The 24,525-nt window shown below is 46.3% G+C and overlaps 1 protein-coding gene across 9 annotated transcripts in view; it reads right to left on the bottom strand.

Annotated features, from left to right (window-relative positions):
* Nucleotides 1-24,525, bottom strand: part of LOC109881399 (protein phosphatase 1 regulatory subunit 12A-like) — a 74,270-nt gene that overhangs the window by 8,697 nt on the left and 41,048 nt on the right. For all 9 annotated transcript variants that reach the window (XM_031832931.1, XM_031832929.1, XM_031832932.1 and 6 more), the window contains 3 exons: nt 4,700-4,891; nt 4,189-4,271; nt 3,690-3,753 (listed from right to left, as the gene is read on the bottom strand). In XM_031832931.1, coding sequence (XP_031688791.1) covers nt 3,690-3,753; nt 4,189-4,271; nt 4,700-4,891 — 339 coding nt within the window. The remainder of the gene's footprint in view (nt 1-3,689; nt 3,754-4,188; nt 4,272-4,699; nt 4,892-24,525) is intronic.

Below are 24,525 nucleotides of genomic sequence, written 5' to 3'. Positions count from 1 at the left end.
GATGAGCTGTGTTGCTTTAACGCCAAACATAACGTTCTGCATTGTTGCCAAAAAGTTCAATTTTGGTTTCACCTGACCAGAGCACCTTCTTCCACATGTTTGGTGTGTCTCCCAGGTGGCTTGTGGCAAACTTTAAACAACACTTTTTATGGATATCTTTAAGAAATGGCTTTCTTCTTGCCACTCTTCCATAAAGGCCAGATTTGTGCAATATACGACTGATTGTTGTCCTATGGACAGAGTCTCCCACCTCAGCTGTAGATCTCTGCAGTTCATCCAGAGTGATCATGGGCCTCTTGGCTGCATCTCTGATCAGTCTTCTCCTTGTATGAGCTGAAAGTTTAGAGGGACGGCCAGGTCTTGGTAGATTTGCAGTGGTCTGATACTCCTTCCATTTCAATATTATCACTTGCACAGTGCTCCTTGGGAAGTTTAAAGCTTGGGAAATGTTTTTGTATCCAAATCCGGCTTTAAACTTCCTCACAACAGTATCTCGGACCTGCCTGGTGTGTTCCCTTGTTCTTCATGATGCTCTCTGCGCTTTTAACAGACCTCTGAGACTATCACAGTGCAGGTGCATTTATACGGAGACTTGATTACACACAGGTGGATTGTATTTATCATCATTAGTCATTTAGGTCAACATTGGATCATTCAGAGATCCTCACTGAACTTCTGGAGAGAGTTTGCTGCACTGAAAGTAAAGGGGCTGAATAATTTTGCACGCCCAATTTTTCAGTTTTTGATTTGTTAAAAAAGTTTGAAATATCCAATAAATGTCGTTCCACTTCATGATTGTGTCCCACTTGTTGTTGATTCTTCACAAAAAAATACAGTTTTATATCTTTATGTTTGAAGCCTGAAATGTGGCAAAAGGTCGCAAAGTTCAAGGGGGCCGAATACTTTCGCAAGGCACTGTATATATATTACATACACACATATTTAAATATATATATATATATTACATACAAATATATAAATATATATTACACATATATAAACGTAACAAAAATATAGACTCAACATGTAAAGTGTTGTTCCCATGTTTCATGAGCTGAAATAAAAGATCCCAGAAATTTTCCAGACAAATAAAATTCTTATTTCTCTCCAATGTTGTACACAAAATTTGTTTACATCCCTGTTAGTGAGCGTTTCTCCTTTCCCAAGATAATCCATCCACCTGACAGGTGTGGTATAACAAGAAGCTGTTTAAACAGCATGATCATTACACAGGTGCACCTTGTCCTTGGGACAATAAAAGGCCACTCTTAACATGTGCAGTTTTGTCACACAACACAATACCACAGATGTCTCAAGTTGAGGGAGCGTGCAATTGGTATGCTGACTGCAGGACATTCCACCAGAGCTGTTGCCAGAGAATTTAATGTTAATTTCTCTACCATAAACCAACTCCAACGTCCTTTTAGAGAATTTGGCAGTACATCAACCGGCCTCACGACCGCAGATCACGTGTAACCACGCCAACCCAGGACCTCGATATCCATCTCCTTCACCTGCGGGATCGTCTGAGACCAGCCACCCGGACAGCTGATGAAACTGAGGTGTATTTCTGTCTGTGATTAAGCCCTTTTGTGGGGAAAAACTCATTCTGATTGGCCTGTCTCCCCAGTGGGTGGGCCTGGCACCCAAGAGGGTGGGCCGATACTCTCCCAGGCCCTCCCCTGGTTACACATCTGCCCGGTCATGTAAATGAATAGATTAAGGCCTAATGAATTGATTTCAATTGACTGATTTCCTTATATGAACTGTATCTCAGTAAAACCGTTAAAATTGTTGCATGTTGCGTTTGATTATTTTCAGTATATACAGTTGAAGTCGGAAGTTTACATCACTTTAGCCAAATACATTTAAACTCAGTTTTTCACAATTCCTGACATTTAATCCTAGTACAAATTCCCTGTTTTAGGTCAGTTAGGATGACCACTTTATTTTAAGAATGTGAAATGTCAGAATAATAGTAGAGAGAATGATTTATTCCAGATTGTATTTCTTCCATCCCATTCCCAGTGGGTCAGAAGTTTACATACACTCAATTAGTATTTGGTAGAATTGCCTTTAAATTGTTTAACTTGGGTCAAACGTTTCAGGTAGCCTTCCACAAGCTTCCCACAATAAGTTGGGTGAATTTTGGCCCATTCCTCCTGATAGAGCTGGTGTAACTGAGTCAGGTTTGTAGGTCTCCTTACTCGCACACACTTTTTCAGTTCTGCCAACAAATTTTCTATAGGATTAAGGTCATGGCTTTGTGATGGCCACTCCAATACCTTGACTTTGTTGTCCTTAAGCCATTTTGCCACAACTTTGGAAGTATGCTTGGGATCACTGTCCATAAGGAAGACCCATTTGTGACCAAACGTTAACTTCCTGACTGATGTCTTGAGATGTGGTTTCATTATATCCACATAACTTTCAATCCTCATGATGCCATCTATTTTGTGAAGTGCACCAGTCCCTCCTGCATCAAAGCACCCCCACAACATGATGCTGCCATCCCCGTGCTTCACGGTTGGGATGGTGTTCTTCGGTTTGCAAGCCTCCCCCTTTTTCTTCCAAAAATAAAAATGGTCATTATGGCCAAACAGTTCTATTTTTGTTTCATCAGACCAGAGGACATTTCTCTAAAAAAGTACGATCTTTGTCCCCATGTGCAGTTGCAAACTGTAATCTGGCTTTTTAATGGTGGTTTTGGAGCAGTGGCTTCTTCCTTGCTGAGCGGCCTTTCAGGTTATGTCGATATAGGACTCGTTTTACTGTGGATATAGGTAATTTTGTACCTGTTTCCTCCAGCATCTTCACAGGGTCCTTTGCTGTTGTTCTGGGATTGATTTGCACTTTTTGCACCAAAGTACGTTCATCTCTAGGAGACAGAACACGTCTCCTTCCTGAGTGGTATGACGGCTGCGTGGTCCCATGGTGTTTATACTTGTTTACTATTGTTTGTACAGATGAACATGGTAACTTCAGGCGTTTGGAAATTGCTCCCAAGGATGAACCAGACTTGTGGAGGTCTCAATTTCTTTTGTTCTGAGGTCTTGGCTGATTTCTTTTGATTTCCGCATGATGTCAAGCAAAGAGGCACTGAGTTTGAAGGTAGGCCTTGAAATACATCCACAGGTACACCTCCTATTGACTCAAATGATGTCAATTAGCCTATCAGAAGCTTCTAAAGCCATAACAACATTTTCTGGAATTTTCCAAGCTGTTTAAAGGCTCAGTCAACTTAGTGTATGTAAACTTCTGACCCACTGGAAATGTGATACAGTGAATTATAAGTGAAATAATCTGTCTGTAAACAATTGTTGGAAAAATGACTTGTGTCGTGCACAAAGTAGATGCCCTAACCGACTTGACAAAAACTAGAGTTTGTTAACAAGAGATTTGTGGAGTGGTTGAAAAACGAGCTTTAATGACTCCAACCTAAGTGTATGTAAACTTCTGACTTCAACTGTATACCATTTAGCAGATGCTTTTATCCAAAGAAACGCAGTCCTGGTTAGTCGTGCATGCATAGATGTTTTTACACCAGATGAGAGAAAGCATTTATTGAATTGCATAGAGAGAGAGGGAGGGTTAGTTAAGCGAATGATCGCCTGTAAGAGAGTGCTGAAACCCTTCTAGACCCTCTAATATTGACTAGCCTCTTTTCAAATCATTCAAACTATCTTTACCTTCTTGTAATCCTTAGTTTCAGAGCCGCCTCTGTCGATACAGTCGTTACATGACACGTCGGACCTGAAGAGAGCAGGGAGCAGAGATATCATGACTCCTCAGAGGTCAGAGATATTATAATGACTCCTCAGAGGTCAGAGATATTATAATGACTCCTCAGAGGTCAGAGATATTATAATGACTCCTCAGAGGTCAGAGATATCATGACTCCTCCAAGGTCAGAGATACTATAATGACTCCTCAGAGGTCAGAGATATTATAATGACTCCTCAGAGGTCAGAAATATTATAATGACTCCTCAGAGGTCAGAGATACTATAATGACTCCTCAGAGGTCAGAGATATTATAATGACTCCTCAGAGGTCAGAGATACTATAATGACTCCTCAGGGGTCAGAGATACTATAATGACTCCTCAGGGGTCAGAGATAATACTCACTACTATGAGATAATCATTAGCCAGACTGAACACGTCAAAGGCTAAAGGTAAGATCCATACCTGGTGCTGGAGTGCCTGTCTGTCTGTGGATCCTGCCCACTGCCTCCCAACCCCTCCTCTCCACTGGGCTCGTTGTCATCACTCTACAGGACCACAGAGATCACTAGGTCAATACATTATGGATGGCAATGTCCTCATTACGTCAGGCTATTAACCTGGTAACCGTATAACCAGGACTAGCCCACCGTGCACTCATTATGGATGTCAATGTCATCCTTGTGACAGGTTACAAACAGTACATGTTATAATGTCTACGCCGTCCTTATGAAAGGTTATAACCAGGACTAGCTCATGCACTCACATCTACAGCCCTCATTATGTGATGTTAATGTCATCCTTCTTAGCAGTGCTTTTGACAGGTTATAAGCATGACTATGACAGGTTATAATGCACTTATGAGCAAGGGTTTTATAGGGTTATAATCATGACTACGACAGGTTACAAATGCACTTATGAGCAAGGGTTTTATAGGGTTATAATCATGACTACGACAGGTTACAAATGCACTCACATCTCCAGCCCTCTGAGCTCTCCTCCTGGCTCGGGCTCTCCGTCTCTCCCTGGCGATACGGTCACTCTCACTCTCCCCTTCTGCACTCCTCTCCTGGCCGGAGGTCTGGGGACGAAGGGTACCGGCCGGTTGAGTCAGCCCCAACAGGTCAGACTTCTGCAGGCTGGCGATACGGGACCTCCAGCTTACTTCCTGAAGACAGTTAGGAAATAGGTTATCCAGCATACATACTGATGTCCCTGGATGTTGTACACCCCCTTAGAAGAAGTGTAGCTATGTATATATTATTACCAATCCTCTGATGTAATACCGTTGATCTAGGGTGTAGTGTGGAGGGGTTAAATACAGCTGGTGTAGGGTGTAGGGTGTAGTGTGGAGGGGTTAAATACAGCTGGTGTAGGGTGTAGGGTGTAGGGGTTAAATACAGCTGGTGTAGGGTGTAGGGTGGAGGGGTTAAATACAGCTGGTGTAGGGTGTAGGGTGTAGTGTGGAGGGGTTAAATACAGCTGGTGGAGGGTGTAGGGTGGAGGGGTTAAATACAGCTGGTGTAGGGTGTAGGGTGGAGGGGTTAAATACAGCTGGTGTAGGGTGTAGGGTGGAGGGGTTAAATACAGCTGGTGTAGGGTGTAGGGTGTAGTGTGGAGGGGTTAAATACAGCTGGTGGAGGGTGTAGGGTGTAGGGTGTAGGGGTTAAATACAGCTGGTGGAGGGTGTAGGGTGTAGGGTGTAGTGTGGAGGGGTTAAATACAGCTGGTGGAGGGTGTAGTGTGGAGGGGTTAAATACAGCTGGTGGAGGGTGTAGGGTGTAGGGTGTAGGGGTTAAATACAGCTGGTGGAGGGTGTAGGGGTTAAATACAGCTGGTGGAGGGTGTAGGGTGTAGGGTGTAGGGGTTAAATACAGCTGGTGGAGGGTGTAGGGGTTAAATACAGCTGGTGTAGTGTGGAGGGGTTAAATACAGCTGGTGTAGTGTGGAGGGGTTAAATACAGCTGGTGTAGTGTGGAGGGGTTAAATACGGCTGGTGTAGGGTGTAGTGTGGAGGGGTTAAATACAGCTGGTGTAGTGTGGAGGGGTTAAATACAGCTGGTGGAGGGTGTAGGGTGTAGGGGTTAAATACAGCTGGTGGAGGGTGTAGGGTGTAGGGGTTAAATACAGCTGGTGGAGGGTGTAGTGTGGAGGGGTTAAATACAGCTGGTGTAGGGTGTAGTGTGGAGGGGTTAAATACAGCTGGTGTAGGGTGTAGTGTGGAGGGGTTAAATACAGCTGGTGTAGGGTGTAGTGTGGAGGGGTTAAATACAGCTGGTGTAGGGTGTAGTGTGGAGGGGTTAAATACAGCTGGTGTAGGGTGTAGTGTGGAGGGGTTAAATACAGCTGGTGTAGGGTGTAGGGTGTAGTGTGGAGGGGTTAAATACAGCTGGTGGAGGGTGTAGTGTGGAGGGGTTAAATACAGCTGGTGGAGGGTGTAGTGTGGAGGGGTTAAATACAGCTGGTGTAGGGTGTAGTGTGGAGGGGTTAAATACAGCTGGTGTAGGGTGGAGGGGTTAAATACAGCTGGTGGAGGGTGGAGGGGTTAAATACAGCTGGTGGAGGGTGGAGGGGTTAAATACAGCTGGTGGAGGGTGGAGGGGTTAAATACAGCTGGTGTAGTGTGTAGGGTGTAGGGGTTAAATACAGCTGGTGTAGGGTGTAGTGTGGAGGGGTTAAATACAGCTGGTGTAGGGTGTAGGGTGTAGTGTGGAGGGGTTAAATACAGCTGGTGTAGGGTGTAGTGTGGAGGGGTTAAATACAGCTGGTGTAGTGTGTAGGGTGTAGTGTGGAGGGGTTAAATACAGCTGGTGTAGGGTGTAGTGTGGAGGGGTTAAATACAGCTGGTGTAGGGTGTAGTGTGGAGGGGTTAAATACAGCTGGTGTAGTGTGTAGGGTGTAGTGTGGAGGGGTTAAATACAGCTGGTGTAGGGTGTAGTGTGGAGGGGTTAAATACAGCTGGTGTAGGGTGTAGGGGTTAAATACAGCTGGTGTAGGGTGTAGTGTGGAGGGGTTAAATACAGCTGGTGTAGTGTGTAGTGTGGAGGGGTTAAATACAGCTGGTGTAGGGTGTAGGGGTTAAATACAGCTGGTGTAGTGTGGTAGGGTGTAGTGTGGAGGGGTTAAATACAGCTGGTGTAGGGTGTAGTGTGGAGGGGTTAAATACAGCTGGTGTAGGGTGTAGGGGTTAAATACAGCTGGTGTAGTGTGTAGGGTGTAGGGGTTAAATACAGCTGGTGTAGTGTGTAGTGTGTAGGGGTTAAATACAGCTGGTGTAGTGTGTAGGGGTTAAATACAGCTGGTGTAGTGTGTAGTGTGTAGGGGTTAAATACAGCTGGTGTAGGGTGTAGGGGTTAAATACAGCTGGTGTAGGGTGTAGGGGTTAAATACAGCTGGTGTAGTGTGTAGGGGTTAAATACAGCTGGTGTAGTGTGTAGGGTGTAGGGGTTAAATACAGCTGGTGTAGTGTGTAGGGTGTAGGGGTTAAATACAGCTGGTGTAGTGTGTAGGGTGTAGGGGTTAAATACAGCTGGTGTAGTGTGTAGGGTGTAGGGGTTAAATACAGCTGGTGTAGTGTGTAGTGTGTAGGGGTTAAATACAGCTGGTGTAGGGTGTAGGGTGTAGGGGTTAAATACAGCTGGTGTAGGGTGTAGGGGTTAAATACAGCTGGTGTAGGGTGTAGGGTGTAGGGGTTAAATACAGCTGGTGTAGGGTGTAGGGGTTAAATACAGCTGGTATAGGGGTGTAGGGGTTAAATACAGCTGGTGTAGGGTGTAGGGGTTAAATACAGCTGGTGTAGTGTGTAGGGGTTAAATACAGCTGGTGTAGGGTGTAGTGTGTAGGGTGTAGGGGTTAAATACAGCTGGTGTAGGGTGTAGTGTGTAGGGTGTAGGGGTTAAATACAGCTGGTGTAGGGTGTAGTGTGTAGTGTGTAGGGGTTAAATACAGCTGGTGTAGTGTGTAGGGTGTAGGGGTTAAATACAGCTGGTGTAGTGTGTAGGGTGTAGGGGTTAAATACAGCTGGTGTAGTGTGTAGTGTGTAGGGGTTAAATACAGCTGGTGTAGTGTGTAGGGTGTAGGGGTTAAATACAGCTGGTATAGTGTGTAGGGTGTAGGGGTTAAATACAGCTGGTGTAGGGTGTAGGGGTTAAATACAGCTGGTGTAGTGTGGAGGGGTTAAATACAGCTGGTGTAGTGTGGAGGGGTTAAATACAGCTGGTGTAGTGTGGAGGGGTTAAATACAGCTGGTGTAGGGTGTAGTGTGGAGGGGTTAAATACAGCTGGTGTAGTGTGGAGGGGTTAAATACAGCTGGTGGAGGGTGTAGGGTGTAGGGGTTAAATACAGCTGGTGGAGGGTGTAGGGTGTAGGGTGTAGGGGTTAAATACAGCTGGTGGAGGGTGTAGTGTGGAGGGGTTAAATACAGCTGGTGTAGGGTGTAGGTGTAGTGTGGAGGGGTTAAATACAGCTGGTGTAGGGTGTAGTGTGGAGGGGTTTAAATACAGCTGGTGTAGGGTGTAGTGTGGAGGGGTTAAATACAGCTGGTGTAGGGTGTAGTGTGGAGGGGTTAAATTAACAGCTGGTGTAGGGTGTAGTGTGGAGGGGTTAAATACAACAGCTGGTGTAGGGTGTAGTGTGGAGGGGTTAAATACAGCTGGTGTGAGGGTGTAGGTGTGGAGGGGTTAAATACAGCTGGTGGAGGGTGTAGTGTGGAGGGGTTAAATACAGCTGGTGTAGGGTGTAGTGTGGAGGGGTTAAATACAGCTGGTGGGAGGGTGGAGGGGTTAAATACAGCTGGTGGAGGGTGGAGGGGGTTAAATACAGCTGGTGTAGTGTGTAGGGTGAGGGGTTAAATACGCTGGTGTAGGTGTAGTGGTGGAGGGTTAAATACAGCTGTGTAGGGTGTAGGTGTAGTGTGGAGGGGTTAAATACAGCTGGTGTAGGGTGGGTAGTGTGGAGGGGTTAAATACAAGCTGGTGTAGTGTGTAAGGGTGTAGTGTGGAGGGGTTAAATACAGCTGGTGTAGGGTGTAGTGTGGAGGGGTTAAATACAGCTGGTGTGTGTGTAGGGTGTAGTGTGAGGGGTTTAAATACAGCTGGTGTAGGGTGTAGTGTGGAGGGGTTAAATACAGCTGGTGTAGGGTGTAGTGTGGAGGGTTAAATACAGCTGGTGTAGTGTGTAGGTGTAGTTGGAGGGGTTAAATACAGCTGGTGAGTAGGGGTGTAGTGTGGAGGGGTTAAATACAGCTGGTGTAGGGTGTAGGGGTTAAATACAGCTGGTGTAGTGTGTAGTGTGGAGGGGTTAAATACAGCTGGTGTAGTGTGTAGTGTGGAGGGGTTAAATACAGCTGGTGTAGGGTGTAGGGGTTAAATACAGCTGGTGTAGTGTGTAGGGTGTAGTGTGGAGGGGTTAAATACAGCTGGTGTAGGGTGTAGTGTGGAGGGGTTAAATACAGCTGGTGTAGGGTGTAGGGGTTAAATACAGCTGGTGTAGTGTGTAGGGTGTAGGGTTAAATACAGCTGGTGTAGTGTGTAGTGTGAGGGGTTAAATACAGCTGGTGTAGTGTGTAGGGGGTTAATACAGCTGGTGTAGTGGTGTAGTGGTAGGGGTTAAATACAGCTGGTGTAGGGTGTAAGGGGGTAAATACAGCTGGTGTAGGGTTAGGGGTTTACAGCTGGTGTAGTGTGTAGGGGTTAATACAGCTGGTGTAGTGTGTAGGGTGTAGGGGTTAAATACAGCTGGTGTAGTGTGTAGGGTGTAGGGTTAAATACAGCTGGTGTAGTGTGTAGGGTGTAGGGGTAGTTAAATACAGCTGGTGTAGTGTGTAGGTGTAGGGGTTAAATACAGCTGGTGTAGTGTGTAGTGGTGTAGGGTTTAAATACAGCTGGTGTAGGGTGTAGGGTGTAGGGTTAATACAGCTGGTGTAGGGTGTAGGGGTAAATAACAGCTGGTGTATGGTGTAGGTGTAGGGGTTAAATACAGCTGGTGTAGGTGTAGGGGTTAAATACAGCTGGTATAGGGTGTAGGGGTTAAATACAGCTGGTGTAGGGTGTAGGGGTTAAATACAGCTGGTGTAGTGTGTAGGGGTTAAATACAGCTGGTGTAGGGTGTAAGTGTGTAGGGTGTAGGGGTTAAATACAGCTGGTGTAGGGTGTAGTGTGTAGGGTGCAGGGGTTAAATACAGCTGGTGTAGGGTGTAGTGTGTAGGGTGTAGGGGTTAAATACAGCTGGTTGTAGTGTGTAGGGTGTAGGGGTTAAATACAGCTGGTGTAGTGTGTAGGGTGTAGGGGTTAAATAAGCTGGTGTAGTGTGTAGTGTGTAGGGGTTAAATACAGCTGGTGTAGTGTGTAGGGTGTAGGGGTTAATACAGCTGGTATAGTGTGTAAGGGTGTAGTGTGGAGGGGTTAAATACAGCTGGTGTAGGGTGTAGTGTGGAGGGGTTAAATACAGCTGGTGTTAGGGTGTAGGGGTTAAATACAGCTGGTGTAGTGTGTAGTGTGTAGGGGTTAAATACAGCTGGTGTAGTGTGTAGTGTGTAGGGGTTAAATACAGCTGGTGTAGTGTGTAGGGGTTAAATACAGCTGGTGTAGTGTGTAGTGTGTAGGGGTTAAATACAGCTGGTGTAGGGTGTAGGGGTTAATACAGCTGGTGTAGGGTGTAGGGGTTAAATACAGCTGGTGTAGTGTGTAGGGGTTAAATACAGCTGGTGTAGTGTGTAGGGTGTAGGGGTTAAATACAGCTGGTGTAGTGTGTAGGGTGTAGGGGTTAAATACAGCTGGTGTAGTGTGTAGGGTGTAGGGGTTAAATACAGCTGGTGTAGTGTGTAGGGTGTAGGGGTTAAATACAGCTGGTGTAGTGGTGTAGTGTGTAGGGGTTAAATACAGCTGGTGTAGGGGTGTAGGGGTTAAATACAGCTGGTGTAGGGTGTAGGGGTTAAATACAGCTGGTGTAGGGTGTAGGGTGTAGGGGTTAAATACAGCTGGTGTAGGGTGTAGGGGTTAAATAACAGCTGGTATAGGGTGTAGGGGTTAAATACAGCTGGTGTAGGGGTAGGGGTTAAATACAGCAAGCTGTGTGTAGTGTGTAGGGTTAAATACAGCTGGTGTAGGGTGTAGTGTGAGGGTGTAGGGGTTAAATACAGCTGGTGTAGGGTGTAGTGTGTAGGTGTAGGGGTTAAATACAGCTGGTGTAGGGTAGTGTGTAGTGTGTAGGGGTTAATACAGCTGGTGTAGTGTGTAGGGTGTAGGGGTTAAATACAGCTGGTGTAGTGTGTAGGGTGTAGGGGTTAAATACAGCTGGTGTAGTGTGTAGTGTGTAGGGGTTAAATACAGCTGGTGTAGTGTGTAGGGTTGTAGGGGTAAATACAGCTGGTATAGTGTGTAGGGTGTAGGGGTTAAATACAGCTGGTGTAGGGTGTAGGGTTAAATACAGCTGGTGTAGTGTGTAGGGTGTAGGGGTTTAAATACAGCTGGTGTATGGTGTATGGGTTAAATACAGCTGGTGTAGGTGTGGGGTTGTTAAATACAGCTGGTGTAGTGTGTAGGGTTAGTGTGTAGGGGTTAAATACAGCTGGTGTAGTGTGTAGTGTAGGGGGTTAAATACAGCTGGTGTAGTGTGTAGGGGTTAAATACAGCTGGTGTAGTGTGTAGGGTGTAGGGGGGGTTAAATACAGCTGGTGTAGTTGTGTAGTGTGTAGGGGTTAAATACAGCTGTGTAGTGTGTAGTGTGTAGGGTTTAAATACAGCTGGTGTAGGGTGTAGGTGGTAGGGGTTAAATACAGCTGGTGTAGTGTGTAGGGGTTAAATACAGCTGGTGTAGTGTGTAGGGTGTAGGGGTTAAATACAGCTGGTGTAGTGTGTAGGGTTAAATACAGCTGGTGTAGGTTAGTGTGTAGGGTGTAGTGGGGGTTAATACAGCTGGTGTAGTGTGTAGGGTGTAGGGGTTAAATACAGCTGGTTAGTGTTACGGTTAAATACAGCGGGTGGAGGGTGTAGGGGTTAAATACAGCTGGTGTAGTGTGTAGGGTGTAGGGGTTAAATACAGCTGTGTAGGGTGTAGGGGTTAAATACAGCTGGTGTAGGGGTAGGGGTTAAATACAGCTGGTGTAGGGTGTAGTGTGTAGGGGTTAAATACAGCTGGTGTAGTGTGTAGGGTGTAGGGGTTAAATACAGCTGGTGTAGGTGTGTAGGGTGTAGGGGTTAAATACAGCTGGTGTAGTGTGTAGGGTGTAGGGGTTAAATACAGCTGGTTAGTGTGTAGGGTGTAGGGGTTAAAAATACAGCTGGTGTAGGGTGTAGGGGTTAAATACAGCTGGTGTAGGTGTAGGGGTTAAATAACAGCTGGTGTAGGGTGTAGGGGTTAAATACAGCTGGTGTAGTGTGTAGGGTTAAATACAGCTGGTGTAGGGTGTAGTGTGTAGGGTGTAGGGTTAATACAGCTGGTGTAGGGTGTAGTGTGTAGGGTGTAGGGGTTAAATACAGCTGGTGTAGGGTGTAGTGTGTAGGGTGTAGGGGTTAAATACAGCTGGTGTAGTGTGTAGTGTGTGGTGTAGGGGTTAAATACAGCTGGTGTAGTGTGGTAGGGGTTAAATACAGCTGGTGTAGTGTGTAGTGTGTAGGGGTTAAATACAGCTGGTGTAGTGTGTAGTGTGTAGGGGTTAAATACAGCTGGTGTAGGGTGTAAGGGGTTAAATACAGCTGGTGTGTGTGTAGTGTGTAGGGGTTAAATACAGCTGGTGTAGTGTGTAGGGTGTAGGGGTTAAATACAGCTGGTGTAGTGTGTAGGGTGTAGGGGTTAAATACAGCTGGTGTAGTGTGTAGGGTGTAGGGGTTAAATACAGCTGGTGTAGTGTGTAGTGTGTAGGGGTTAAATCAGCTGGTGTAGTGTGTAGGGGTTAAATACAGCTGGTGTAGGTGTAGGGGTTAAATACAGCTGGTGTAGTGTGTAGGGGTTAAATACAGCTGGTGTAGTGTGTAGGGTGTAGGGGTTAAATACAGCTGGTGTAGTGTATAGGGTGTAGGGGTTAAATACAGCTGGTGTAGTGTGTAGTGTGTAGGGGTTAAATACAGCTGGTGTAGGTGTAGTGTTAGGGTGTATGTGTAGGGTTTAAATACAGCTGGTGTAGTGTGTAGGGTGTAGGGGTTAAATGCAGCTGGTGTAGTGTGTAGGGGTTAAATACAGCTGGTGTAGTGTGTAGCGGTTAAATACAGCTGGTGTAGTGTGTAGGGTGTAGGGGTTAAATACAGCTGGTGTAGTGTGTAGGTGTAGGGGTAAATACAGCTGGTGTATGGGTGTAGGGGTTAAATACAGCTGGTGTAGGGTGTAGGGGTTAAATACAGCTGGTGTAGGTGTAGTGTGTAGGGTTAAATACAGCTGGTGTATGTGTAGGGTGTAGGGGTTAAATACAGCTGGTGTAGGGGTGTAGGGGTTAAATACAGCTGGTGTAGTGTGTAGGTGTAGGGGTTAAATACAGCTGGTGTAGTGTGTAGGGTGTAGGGGTTAAAATACAGCTGGTGTAGTGTGTAGGGTGTAGGGGTTAAATACAGCTGGTGTAGTGTGTAGTGTGTAGGGGTTAAATACAGCTGCTGGTGTAGGGTTAAATACAGCTGGTGTAGGGTGTAGGGTGTAGGGGTTAATACAGCTGGTGTAGGGTGTAGGGGTTAAATACAGCTGGTGGAGGGTGTAGGGTTAAATACAGCTGGTGGAGGGTGTAGGGTTTAATACAGCTGGTGTAGGGTGTAGGATTAAATACAGCTGGTGGAGGGTGTAGGGTGTAGGGTGTAGGGTTAAATACAGCTTGTGTAGGGTGTAGGGTGTAGGGGTTAAATACAGCTGGTGTAGTGTGTAGGGGTTAAATACAGCTGGTGTAGGTGTAGGGTGTAGGGTTAAATACAGCTGGTGTAGGGTGTAGGCTGTAGGGGTTAAATACAGCTGGTGTAGTGTGTAGGGGTTAAATACAGCTGGAGTAGTGTGTAGGGGTTAAATACAGCTTGTGTAGTGTGTAGGGTGGTAGGTGTAGGGGTTAAATACAGCTGGTGTATGGTGTAGGCCTGTAGGGTTAAATACAGCTGGTGTAGGGTGTAGGGGTTAAATACAGCTGGAGTAGTGTGTAGGGGTTAAATAAATACAGCTGGTGTAGGTGTAGGGTGTAGGGGTTAAATACAGCTGGTGTAGGGTGTAGGGGTTAATACAGCTGGTGTAGGGTGTAGGGTGTAGGGTTTAAATACAGCTGGTGTAGTGTGTAGTGTGTAGGGGTTAAATACAGCTGGTGTAGGTGTGTGGGTTAGGGGTTAAATACAGCTGGTGTAGGGTGTAGGGTTAAATACAGCTGGTGTAGTGTGTAGGGTGTAGGGTTAAATACAGCTGGTGTAGTGTGTAGGGTGTAGGGGTTAAATACAGCTGGTGTAGGGTGTAGGGTTTAAATACAGCTGGTGTAGTGTGTAGGGTGTAGGGGTAAATACAGCAGGGTAGGGTGTAGGGTGTAGGGGTTAAATAGACTGGTGTAGGGTGTAGGGTGTAGGGGTTAAATACAGCTGGTGTAGGGTATAGGGGTTAAATACAGCTGGTGTAGGGTATAGGGGTTAAATACAGCTGGTGTAGTGTGTAGGGTGTAGGGGTTAAATACAGCTGGTGTAGGTGTATGGTGTAGGGTTAAATACATCTGGTGTAGGTGTAGGGGTTAAATACAGCTGGTGTAGTGTGTAGGGTGTAGGGGTTAAATACAGCTGGTGTAGGGTGTAGGGGTTAAATACAGCTGGTGTAGGTGTAGGGGTTAAATACAGCTGGTGTAGGGTGTAGTGTGTAGGGGTTAAATACAGCTGGTGTAGTGTGTAGGGTGTAGGGGTTAAATACAGCTGGTGTAGTGTGTAGTGGTGTAGGGGTTAAATACAGCTGGTGTAGTGTGTAGGGTTAGGGGTTAAATACAGCTGGTGTAGTGTGTAGGGGTTAAATACAGCTGGTGTAGGGTGTAGGGGTTAAATACAGCTGGTGTAGGGTGTAGGGTGTAGGGGTTAAATACAGCTGGTGTAGTGTGTAGTGTGTAGGGTGTAGGGGTTAAATACAGCTGGTGTAGTGTGTAGGGGTTAAATACAGCTGGTGTAGTGTGTAGGGTGTAGGGTTAAATACAGCTGGTGTAGGGTGTAGGTGTAGGGGTTAATACAGCTGGTGTAGTGTGTAGGCTGGAGGGGTTAAATACAGCTGGTGTAGTGTGTAGTGTGTAGGGGTTAAATACAGCTGGTGTAGTGTGTAGGGGTTAAATACAGCTGGTGTAGTGGTGTAGGGTGTAGGGGTTAAATACAGCTGGTGTGTGTGTAGTGTGTAGGGGATATACAGCTGGTGTAGGTGTAGGGGTTAAATACAGCTGGTGTAGTGTGTAGGGTGTAGGGTTAAATACAGCTGGTGTAGGTGTAGGGGTTAAATACAGCTGGTGTAGTGTGTAGTGTGTAGGGGTTAATACAGCTGGTGTAGTGTGTAGTGTGTAGGGGTTAATACAGCTGGTGTAGGGTGTAGGGGTTAAATACAGCTGGTGTAGGGTGTAGTGTGTAGGGGTTAAATACAGCTGGTGTAGTGTGTAGGGTGTAGGGGTTAAATACAGCTGGTGTAGTGTGTAGGGTGTAGGGGTTAATACAGCTGGTGTAGTGTGTAGGGTGTAGGGGTTAAATACAGCTGGTGTAGTGTGTAGGGGTTAAATACAGCTGGTGTATGTGTAGGGGTTAAATACAGCTGGTGTAGTGTGTAGGGTGTAGGGGTTAAATACAGCTGGTGTAGTGTGTAGTGTGTAGGGGTTAATACAGCTGGTGTAGGGGTTAAATACAGCTGGTGTAGGGTGTAGGATGTAGGGGTTAAATACAGCTGGTGTAGTGTGTAGGGGTTAAATACAGCTGGTGTAGGGTGTAGGTTTAAATACAGCTGGTGTAGTGTGTAGGGGTTAAATACAGCTGGTGTAGGGTGTAGGGGTTAAATACAGCTGGTGGAGGGTGTATAGGTGTAGGGGTTAAATACAGCTGGTGTAGGTGTAGGGGTTAAATACACTGGTGTAGTGTGTAGGGGTTAAATACAGCTGGTGTAGGTGTAGGGTGTAGGGGTTAAATACAGCTGGTGTAGGGTGTAGGGGTTAAATACAGCTGGTGTAGTGTGTAGGGGTGAAATACAGCTGGTGTAGGTGTATGGTGTGTAGGGGTTAAATACAGCTGGTGTAGGGTGTAGGGTGTAGGGATTAAATACAGCTGGTGTAGGGTGTAGGGTTAAATACAGCTGGTGTAGGGTGTAGGGGTTTAATACAGCTGGTGTAGGGTGTAGGGTGTAGGGGTTAAATACAGCTGGTGTAGGGTGTAGGGTTAAATACAGCTGGTGTAGGGTGTAGGGGTTAAATACAGCTGGTGTAGGGTGTAGGGTTTAAATACAGCTGGTGTGGGTGTAGGGGTTAATACAGCTGGTGTAGGGTGTAGGGGTTAAATACAGCAGCTGGTGTAGGGTGTAGGGGTTAAATACAGCTGGTGTAGTGTGTAGGGGTTAAATACAGCTGGTGTAGTGTGTAGGGGTTAAATACAGCTGGTGTAGTGTGTAGGGGTTAAATACAGCTGGTGTAGGGTTTAGGGTGTAGGGGTTAAATACAGCTGGTGTAGGGTGTATGTGTAGGGGTTAAATACAGCTGGTGTAGTGTGTATGGTGTAGGGGTTAAATACAGCTGGTGTAGTGTTTTGGGTGTAGGGGTTAAATACTGCTGTAGTGTGTAGGGTGTAGGGGTTAAATACAGCTGGTGTAGTGTGTAGTGGGTGTAGGGGTTAAATATAGCTGGTGTAGGGGTTAAATACAGCTGGTGTAGGGTGTAGGGGTTAAATACAGCTGGTGTAGAGTGTAGGGTGTAGGGGTTAAATACAGTTGGTGTAGTGTGTAGGGGTTAAATACATCTGGTGTAGGGTGTAGGGTTTAAATACAGCTGGTGTAGTGTGTAGGGTGTAGGGGTTAATACAGCTGGTGTAGGGTGTAGGGTGTAGGGTGTAGGGGTTAAATACAGCTGGTGTAGGGTGTAGGGTGTAGGGGTTAAATACAGCTGGTGTAGTGTGTAGGGGTTAAATACAGCTGGTGTAGGGTGTAGGGTGTAGGGGTTAAATACAGCTGGTGTAGGGTGTAGGGGTTAAATACAGCTGGAGTAGTGTGTAGTGTGTAGGGGTTAAATACAGCTGGTGTAGAGTGTAGTGTGTAGGGTGTAGGGGTTAAATACAGCTGGTGTAGTGTGTAGTGTGTAGGGTGTAGGGGTTAAATACAGCTGGTGTAGTGTGTAGGGTGTAGGGGTTAAAAACAGCTGGTGTAGGGTGTAGGGGTTAAATACGGCTGGTGTAGTGTGTAGGGGTTAAATATAGCTGGTGTAGTGTGTAGTGTGTAGGGTGTAGGGGTTAAATACAGCTGGTGTAGTGTGTAGTGTGTAGGGGTTAAATACAGCTGGTGTAGGGTGTAGGGGTGAAATACAGCTGGTGTAGGGTGTAGGGGTTAAATACAGCTGGTGTAGGGTGTAGGGGTTAAATACAGCTGGTGTAGTGTATAGGGTGTAGGGGTTAAATACAGCTGGTGTAGTGTGTAGTGGTTAAATACAGCTGGTGTAGGGTTTAGGGTGTAGGGGTTAAATACAGCTGGTGTAGGGTGTAGTGTGTAGGGGTTAAATACAGCTGGTGTAGTGTGTAGGGTGTAGGGGTTAAATACAGCTGGTGTAGTGTGTAGGGTGTAGGGGTTAAATACAGCTGGTGTAGTGTGTAGGGTGTAGGGGTTAAATACAGCTGGTGTAGTGTGTAGGGTGTAGGGGTTAAATACAGCTGGTGTAGTGTGTAGGGTGTAGGGGTTAAATACAGCTGGTGTAGTGTGTAGGGTGTAGGGGTTAAATACAGCTGGTGTAGGGTGTAGGGGTTAAATACAGCTGGTGTAGTGTGTAGGGTGTAGGGGTTAAATACAGCTGGTGTAGGGTGTAGGGTGTAGGGGTTAAATACATCTGGTGTAGGGTGTAGGGTGTAGGGGTTAAATACATCTGGTGTAGGGTGTAGGTGTAGGGGTTAAATACAGCTGGTGTAGTGTGTAAGGTGTAGGGGTTAAATACAGCTGGTGTAGGGTGTAGGGGTTAAATACAGCTGGTGTAGGGTGTAGGGTGTAGGGGTTAAATACAGCTGGTGTAGGGTGTAGTGTGTAGGGGTTAAATACAGCTGGTGGTAGTGTGTAGGGTGTAGGGGTTAAATACAGCTGGTGTAGTGTGTAGGGTGTTAGGGGTTAGAATACAGCTGGTATAGTGTGTAGTGTGTAGGGGTTTAAATAAAGCTGGTGTAGGGGGTTAAATACAGCTGGTGTAGGGTGTAGGGGTTAAATACAGCTGGTGTAGAGTGTAGGGTGTAGGGGTTAAATACAGTTGGTGTAGTGTGTAGGGGTTAAATACATCTGGTGTAGGGTGTAAGGGTTTAAATACAGCTGGTGTAGTGTGTAGGGTGTAGGGGTTAAATACAGCTGGTGTAGGGTGTAGGGTGTAGGGTGTAGGGGTTAAATACAGCTGGTGTAGGGTGTAGGGTGTAGGGGTTTAAATACAGCTGGTGTAGTGTGTAGGGGTTAAATACAAGCTGGTGTAGGGTGTAGGGTGTAGGGGTTAAATACAGCTGGTGTAGGGTGTAGGGGTTAAATACAGCTGGAGTAGTGTGTAGTGTGTAGGGGTTAAATACAGCTGGTGTAGAGTGTAGGGGTTAAATACAGCTGGTGTAGTGTGTAGGGTGTAGGGGTTAAATACAGCTGGTGTAGTGTGTAGTGTGTAGGGGTTAAATACAGCTGGTGTAGTGTGTAGGGGTTAAATACAGCTGGTGTAGTGTGTAGGGTGTAGGGGTTAAATACAGCTGGTGTAGTGTGTAGGGTGTAGGGGTTAAATACAGCTGGTGTAGTGTGTAGGGTGTAGGGGTTAAATACAGCTGGTGTAGGGTGTAGGGGTTAAATACAGCTGGTGTAGGGTGTAGGGGTTAAATACAGCTGGTGTAGGGTGTAGGGTGTAGGGGTTAAATACAGCTGGTGTAGGGTGTAGGGGTTAAATACAGCTGGTGTAGGGTGTAGGGGTTAAATACAGCTGGTGTAGGGTGTAGGGGTTAAATACAGCTGGTGTAGTGTGTAGGGTGTAGGGGTTAAATACAGCTGGTGTAGGGTGTAGGGTGTAGGGGTTAAATACATCTGGTGTAGGGTGTAGGGGTTAAATACATCTGGTGTAGGGTGTAGGGTGTAGGGGTTAAATACAGCTGGTGTAGTGTGTAGGGTGTAGGGGTTAAATACAGCTGGTGTAGGGTGTAGGGGTTAAATACAGCTGGTGTAGGGTGTAGGGGTTAAATACAGCTGGTGTAGTGTGTAGGGGTTAAATACAGCTGGTGTAGGGTGTAGGGTGTAGGGGTTAAATACAGCTGGTGTAGGGTGTAGGGGTTAAATACAGCTGGTGTAGGGTGTAGGGGTTAAATACAGCTGGTGTAGGGTGTAGAGGTTAAATACAGCTGGTGTAGTGTGTAGGGGTTAAATACAGCTGGTGTAGGGTGTAGGGGTTAAATACAGCTGGTGTAGGGTGTAGGGTGTAGGGGTTAAATACAGCTGGTGTAGGGTGTAGGGGTTAAATACAGCTGGTGTAGTGTGTAGTGTGTAGGGTGTAGGGGTTAAATACAGCTGGTGTAGTGTGTAGGGTGTAGGGGTTAAATACAGCTGGTGTAGGGTGTAGGGGTTAAATACAGCTGGTGTAGTGTGTAGGGGTTAAATATAGCTGGTGTAGTGTGTAGTGTGTAGGGTGTAGGGGTTAAATACAGCTGGTGTAGTGTGTAGTGTGTAGGGGTTAAATACAGCTGGTGTAGTGTGTAGGGGTTAAATACAGCTGGTGTAGGGTGTAGGGGTGAAATACAGCTGGTGTAGGGTGTAGGGGTTAAATACAGCTGGTGTAGGGTGTAGGGGTTAAATACAGCTGGTGTAGTGTATAGGGTGTAGGGGTTAAATACAGCTGGTGTAGTGTGTAGTGTGTAGGGGTTAAATACAGCTGGTGTAGGGTTTAGGGTGTAGGGGTTAAATACAGCTGGTGTAGGGTGTAGTGTGTAGGGGTTAAATACAGCTGGTGTAGTGTGTAGGGTGTAGGGGTTAAATACAGCTGGTGTAGTGTGTAGGGTGTAGGGGTTAAATACAGCTGGTGTAGTGTGTAGGGTGTAGGGGTTAAATACAGCTGGTGTAGTGTGTAGGGTGTAGGGGTTAAATACAGCTGGTGTAGTGTGTAGGGTGTAGGGGTTAAATACAGCTGGTGTAGTGTGTAGGGTGTAGGGGTTAAATACAGCTGGTGTAGGGTGTAGGGGTTAAATACAGCTGGTGTAGGGTGTAGGGGTTAAATACAGCTGGTGTAGTGTGTAGGGTGTAGGGGTTAAATACAGCTGGTGTAGGGTGTAGGGTGTAGGGGTTAAATACATCTGGTGTAGGGTGTAGGGTGTAGGGGTTAAATACATCTGGTGTAGGGTGTAGGGTGTAGGGGTTAAATACAGCTGGTGTAGTGTGTAAGGTGTAGGGGTTAAATACAGCTGGTGTAGGGTGTAGGGGTTAAATACAGCTGGTGTAGTGTGTAGTGTGTAGGGGTTAAATACAGCTGGTGTAGGGTGTAGGGTGTAGGGGTTAAATACAGCTGGTGTAGTGTGTAGGGGTTAAATCCACTGGTGTACGGGTGTAGGGTGTAGGGGGTTAAATACAGCTGGTGTTAGGGTGGTAGTGTGTAGGGGTTAAATACAGCTTGGTGTCGGGTGTAGTGGTGTAGGGGTTAAATTACACGCTGGTGTAGGGTTGTAGGGTGTAAGGGGGTTTCAATACAGCTGGTGGTAGTGTGTAGTTGTGTAGGGTTAAAGATACAGCTGGTGTAGGGTGTAGTGTGTAGGGGTTAAATACAGCTGGTGTAGGGGTGTAGGGTGTAGGGTTAAATACAGCTGGTGTAGTGTGTAGGGGTTAAATATCAGCTGGTGTAGTGTGTAGGGTGTAGGGGGTTAAATACCGCTGGCTGTAGGGTTGTAGGGGTTTCAATACAGTCTTGGTGTAGGGTGGTAGGGCTGTACGGGGTTAAATACATTGCTGGTGGTAAGTGTGTAGGGTTAAATACAGCTGGTGTAGGGTGTAGTGGTTAATATACAGCTGTGTGGTAGGGTGTAGGCGTGTAGGGGTTAAATACAGCTGGTGTAGGGTGTAGGGGTTAAATTCAGCTGGTGTAGTGTGTAGGGGTTAAATACAGCTGGTGTAGTGTGTAGTGTGTAGGGTGTAGGGGTTAAATACAGCTGGTGTAGTGTGTAGGGTGTAGGGGTTAAATACAGCTGGTGTAGTGTGTAGTGTGTAGGGTGTAGGGGTTAAATACAGCTGGTGTAGTGTGTAGTGTGTAGGGTGTAGGGGTTAAATACAGCTGGTGTAGTGTGTAGTGTGTAGGGGTTAAATACAGCTGGTGTAGTGTGTAGTGTGTAGGGGTTAAATACAGCTGGTGTAGTGTGTAGTGTGTAGGGGTTAAATACAGCTGGTGTAGTGTGTAGGGTGTAGGGGTTAAATACAGCTGGTGTAGTGTGTAGGGTGTAGGGGTTAAATACAGCTGGTGTAGTGTGTAGGGGTTAAATACAGCTGGTGTAGTGTGTAGGGTGTAGGGGTTAAATACAGCTGGTGTAGGGTGTAGGGGTTAAATACAGCTGGTGTAGGGTGTAGGGTGTAGGGGTTAAATACATCTGGTGTAGGGTGTAGTGTGTAGGGGTTAAATACAGCTGGTGTAGTGTGTAGGGGTTAAATACAGCTGGTGTAGTGTGTAGGGTATAGGGGTTAATACAGCTGGTTGTAGTGTGGTAGGGTGTAGGGGTTAAATACAGCTGGTGTAGTGTGTAGGGTGTAGGGGTTAAATACATCTGGTGTAGGGTGTAGGGGTACATACAGCGGGTTGTAGGGTTGTAGGGTGTAGGGGTTAAATACAGCTGGTGTAGGGTGTAGGGGTTAAATACAGCTGGTGTAGGGTGTAGTGTGTAGGGGTTAATACAGCTGGTGTAGTGTGTAGGGTGTAGGGGTTAAATACAGCTGGTGTAGTGTGTAGGGGTTAAATACCTATCTAGGTGTAGGGTGTAGGGGTTAAATTCAGCTGGTGTAGTGTGGTAAGTGTGTAAGGGGGTTAAAATACAGCTGGTGTAGTTGTGTAGTGTGTAGGGGTTTTAAATACGCTGGTGTAGGGTGTAGTGTGTAGGTGTGTAAGTGTGTTAGTGGTCTAAATTACAGCTGGTGTAGGGTTGGTAGGGGTTAAATACCAGCTGGTGTAGTGTGTACGGGTGTAGGTGGTTAAAATACAGCTGGTGTACGTGTGGTAGGGTGTAGGGGTTTACAATGACAGCTGGTTGTAGTGTGGTAGGTGGTGCTTAGGGGTTACACATACAGCTGGTGTTATGCTGGTGTAGGGTGTAGGGTTAAATACAGCTGGTGTAGTGTGTAGGGTGTAGGGGTTAAATTACAGGCTGGTGTATGTGTGTAGGGGGTTTAAATATCAGCTGGTGTAGTGTGTTAGGGTGTAGGGGTTAATTACGCTTGGTGTAGGGGTGTAGGGGTTAAATACAGCTGGTGTAGGGTGTAGGGTGTAGGGGTTAAATACATCTGGTGGTAGGGTGTAGTGTGTAGGGGTTAAATACAGCTGGTGTAGTGTGTAGGGGGTTAAATACAGCTGGTGTAGGTGTGTAGGGTTATGGGGTTAAATACAGCTGGTGTAGTGTGTAGGGTGTAGGGGTTATAATACAGCTGGTGTAGTGTGTAGGGTGGTAGGGGTTAATACATCTGGTGTAGGGTGTAGGGGTTAAATACAGGCGGGTGTAGGGTGTAGGGTGTACGGGGTTAAATACAGCTGGTGTAGGGTGTAGGGGTTAAATACAGCTGGTGTAGGGTGTAGTGTGTAGGGGTTAAATACAGCTGGTGTAGTGGTGTAGGGTGTAGGGGTTAAATACAGCTGGTGTAGTGTGTAGGGGTTAAAATACATCTGGTGTAGGTGTGTAGGGGTTAAATTCAGCTGGTGTAGTGTGTAGTGTGTAGGGGTTAAATACAGCTGGTGTAGTGTGTAGTGTGTAGGGGTTAAATACAGCTGGTGTAGGGTGTAGTGTGTAGGGTGTAGTGTGTAGTGGTTAAATACAGCTGGTGGTAGGTGTAGGGGTTAAATACAGCTGGTGTAGTGTGTAGGGTGTAGGGGTTAAATACAGCTGGTGTAGTGTGTAGGGTGTAGGGGTTAAATACAGCTGGTGTAGGGTGTAGGGTGTAGGGTTAAATACAGCTGGTGTAGGGTGTAGGGGGTTATAATACATCTGGTGTAGGGTGTAGGGGTTAAATACAGCTGGTGTAGTGTGTAGTGGTTAAATACAGCTGGTGTAGGGTGTAGGGTGTAGGGGTTAAATACAGCTGGTGTAGGGTGTAGGGTGTAGGGGTTAAATACAGCTGGTGTAGGGTGTAGGGGTTAAATGCAGCTGGTGTAGGGTGTAGGGGTTAAATGACAGCTGGTTGTAGGGTGTAGGGGTTAAATACAGCTGGTGTAGTGTGTAGTGTGTAGGGTGTAGGGGTTTTAAATACAGCTGGTGTAGTGTGAGTGTGTAGGGGTTAAATACAGCTGGTGTAGTGTGTAGTGTGTAGTGTGTAGGGGTTAAATACAGCTGGTGTAGTGTGTAGGGTTGTAGTGTGTAGGGGTTAAATACAGCTGGTGTAGGGTGTAGGGGTTAAATACAGCTGGTGTAGGGTTTAGGGTGTAGGGGTTAAATACAGCTGGTGTAGGGTGTAGTGTGTAGGGGTTAAATACAGCTGGTGTAGGGTGTAGGGTGTAGGGGTTAAATACAGCTGGTGTAGTGTGTAGTGTGTAGGGGTTAAATACAGCTAGTGTAGTGTGTAGGGTGTAGGGGTTAAATACAGCTGGTTGTAGTGTGTAGGGTGTAGGGGTTAAATACAGCTGGTGTAGGGTGTAGGGGTTAAATACAGCTGGTGTAGGGTGTAGGGGTTAAATACAGCTGGTGTAGTGTGTAGGGTGTAGGGGTTAAATACAGCTGGTGTAGTGTGTAGGGTGTAGGGGTTAAATACAGCTGGTGTAGGGTGTAGGGTGTAGGGGTTAAATACAGCTGGTGTAGTGTGTAGGGTGTAGGGGTTAAATACAGCTGGTGTAGTGTGTAGGGTGTAGGGTTAAATACAGCTGGTGTAGTGTGTAGGGTGTAGGGGTTAAAATACAGCTGGTGTAGTGTGTAGTGTGTAGGGTGTAGGGGTTAAATACAGCTGGTGTAGTGTGTAGGGGTTAAATACAGCTGGTGTAGTGTGTAGGGTGTAGGGTGTAGGGGTTAAATACAGCTGGTGTAGTGTGTAGGGGTTAAATACAGCTGGTGTAGTGTGTAGGGGTTAAATACAGCTGGTGTAGTGTGTAGGGTGTAGGGGTTAAATACATCTGGTGTAGTGTGTAGGGGTTAAATACAGCTGGTGTAGTGTGTAGTGTGTAGGGGTTAAATACAGCTGGTGTAGTGTGTAGGGTGTAGGGGTTAAATACAGCTGGTGTAGTGTGTAGGGGTTAAATACAGCTGGTGTAGTGTGTAGGGGTTAAATATAGCTAGTGTAGTGTGTAGTGTGTAGGGGTTAAATATAGCTGGTGTAGTGTGTAGGGGTTAAATACACCTGCTCTAGGGTGTAGTGTGTAGGGGTTAAATACAGCTGGTGTATGGTGTAGTGTGTAGGGGTTAAATACAGCTGGTGTAGTGTGTAGGTTGTAGTGTGTAGGGGTTAAATACACCTGCTCTAGGGTGTAGGGTGTAGTGTGTAGG

This window comes from Oncorhynchus kisutch, linkage group LG10 (assembly GCF_002021735.2).
Source record: "Oncorhynchus kisutch isolate 150728-3 linkage group LG10, Okis_V2, whole genome shotgun sequence".
Lineage (NCBI taxonomy): Eukaryota > Metazoa > Chordata > Actinopteri > Salmoniformes > Salmonidae > Oncorhynchus > Oncorhynchus kisutch.
Note: the sequence above shows the minus strand (reverse complement) of the source record. Positions and strands in the feature narration are given on the sequence as shown.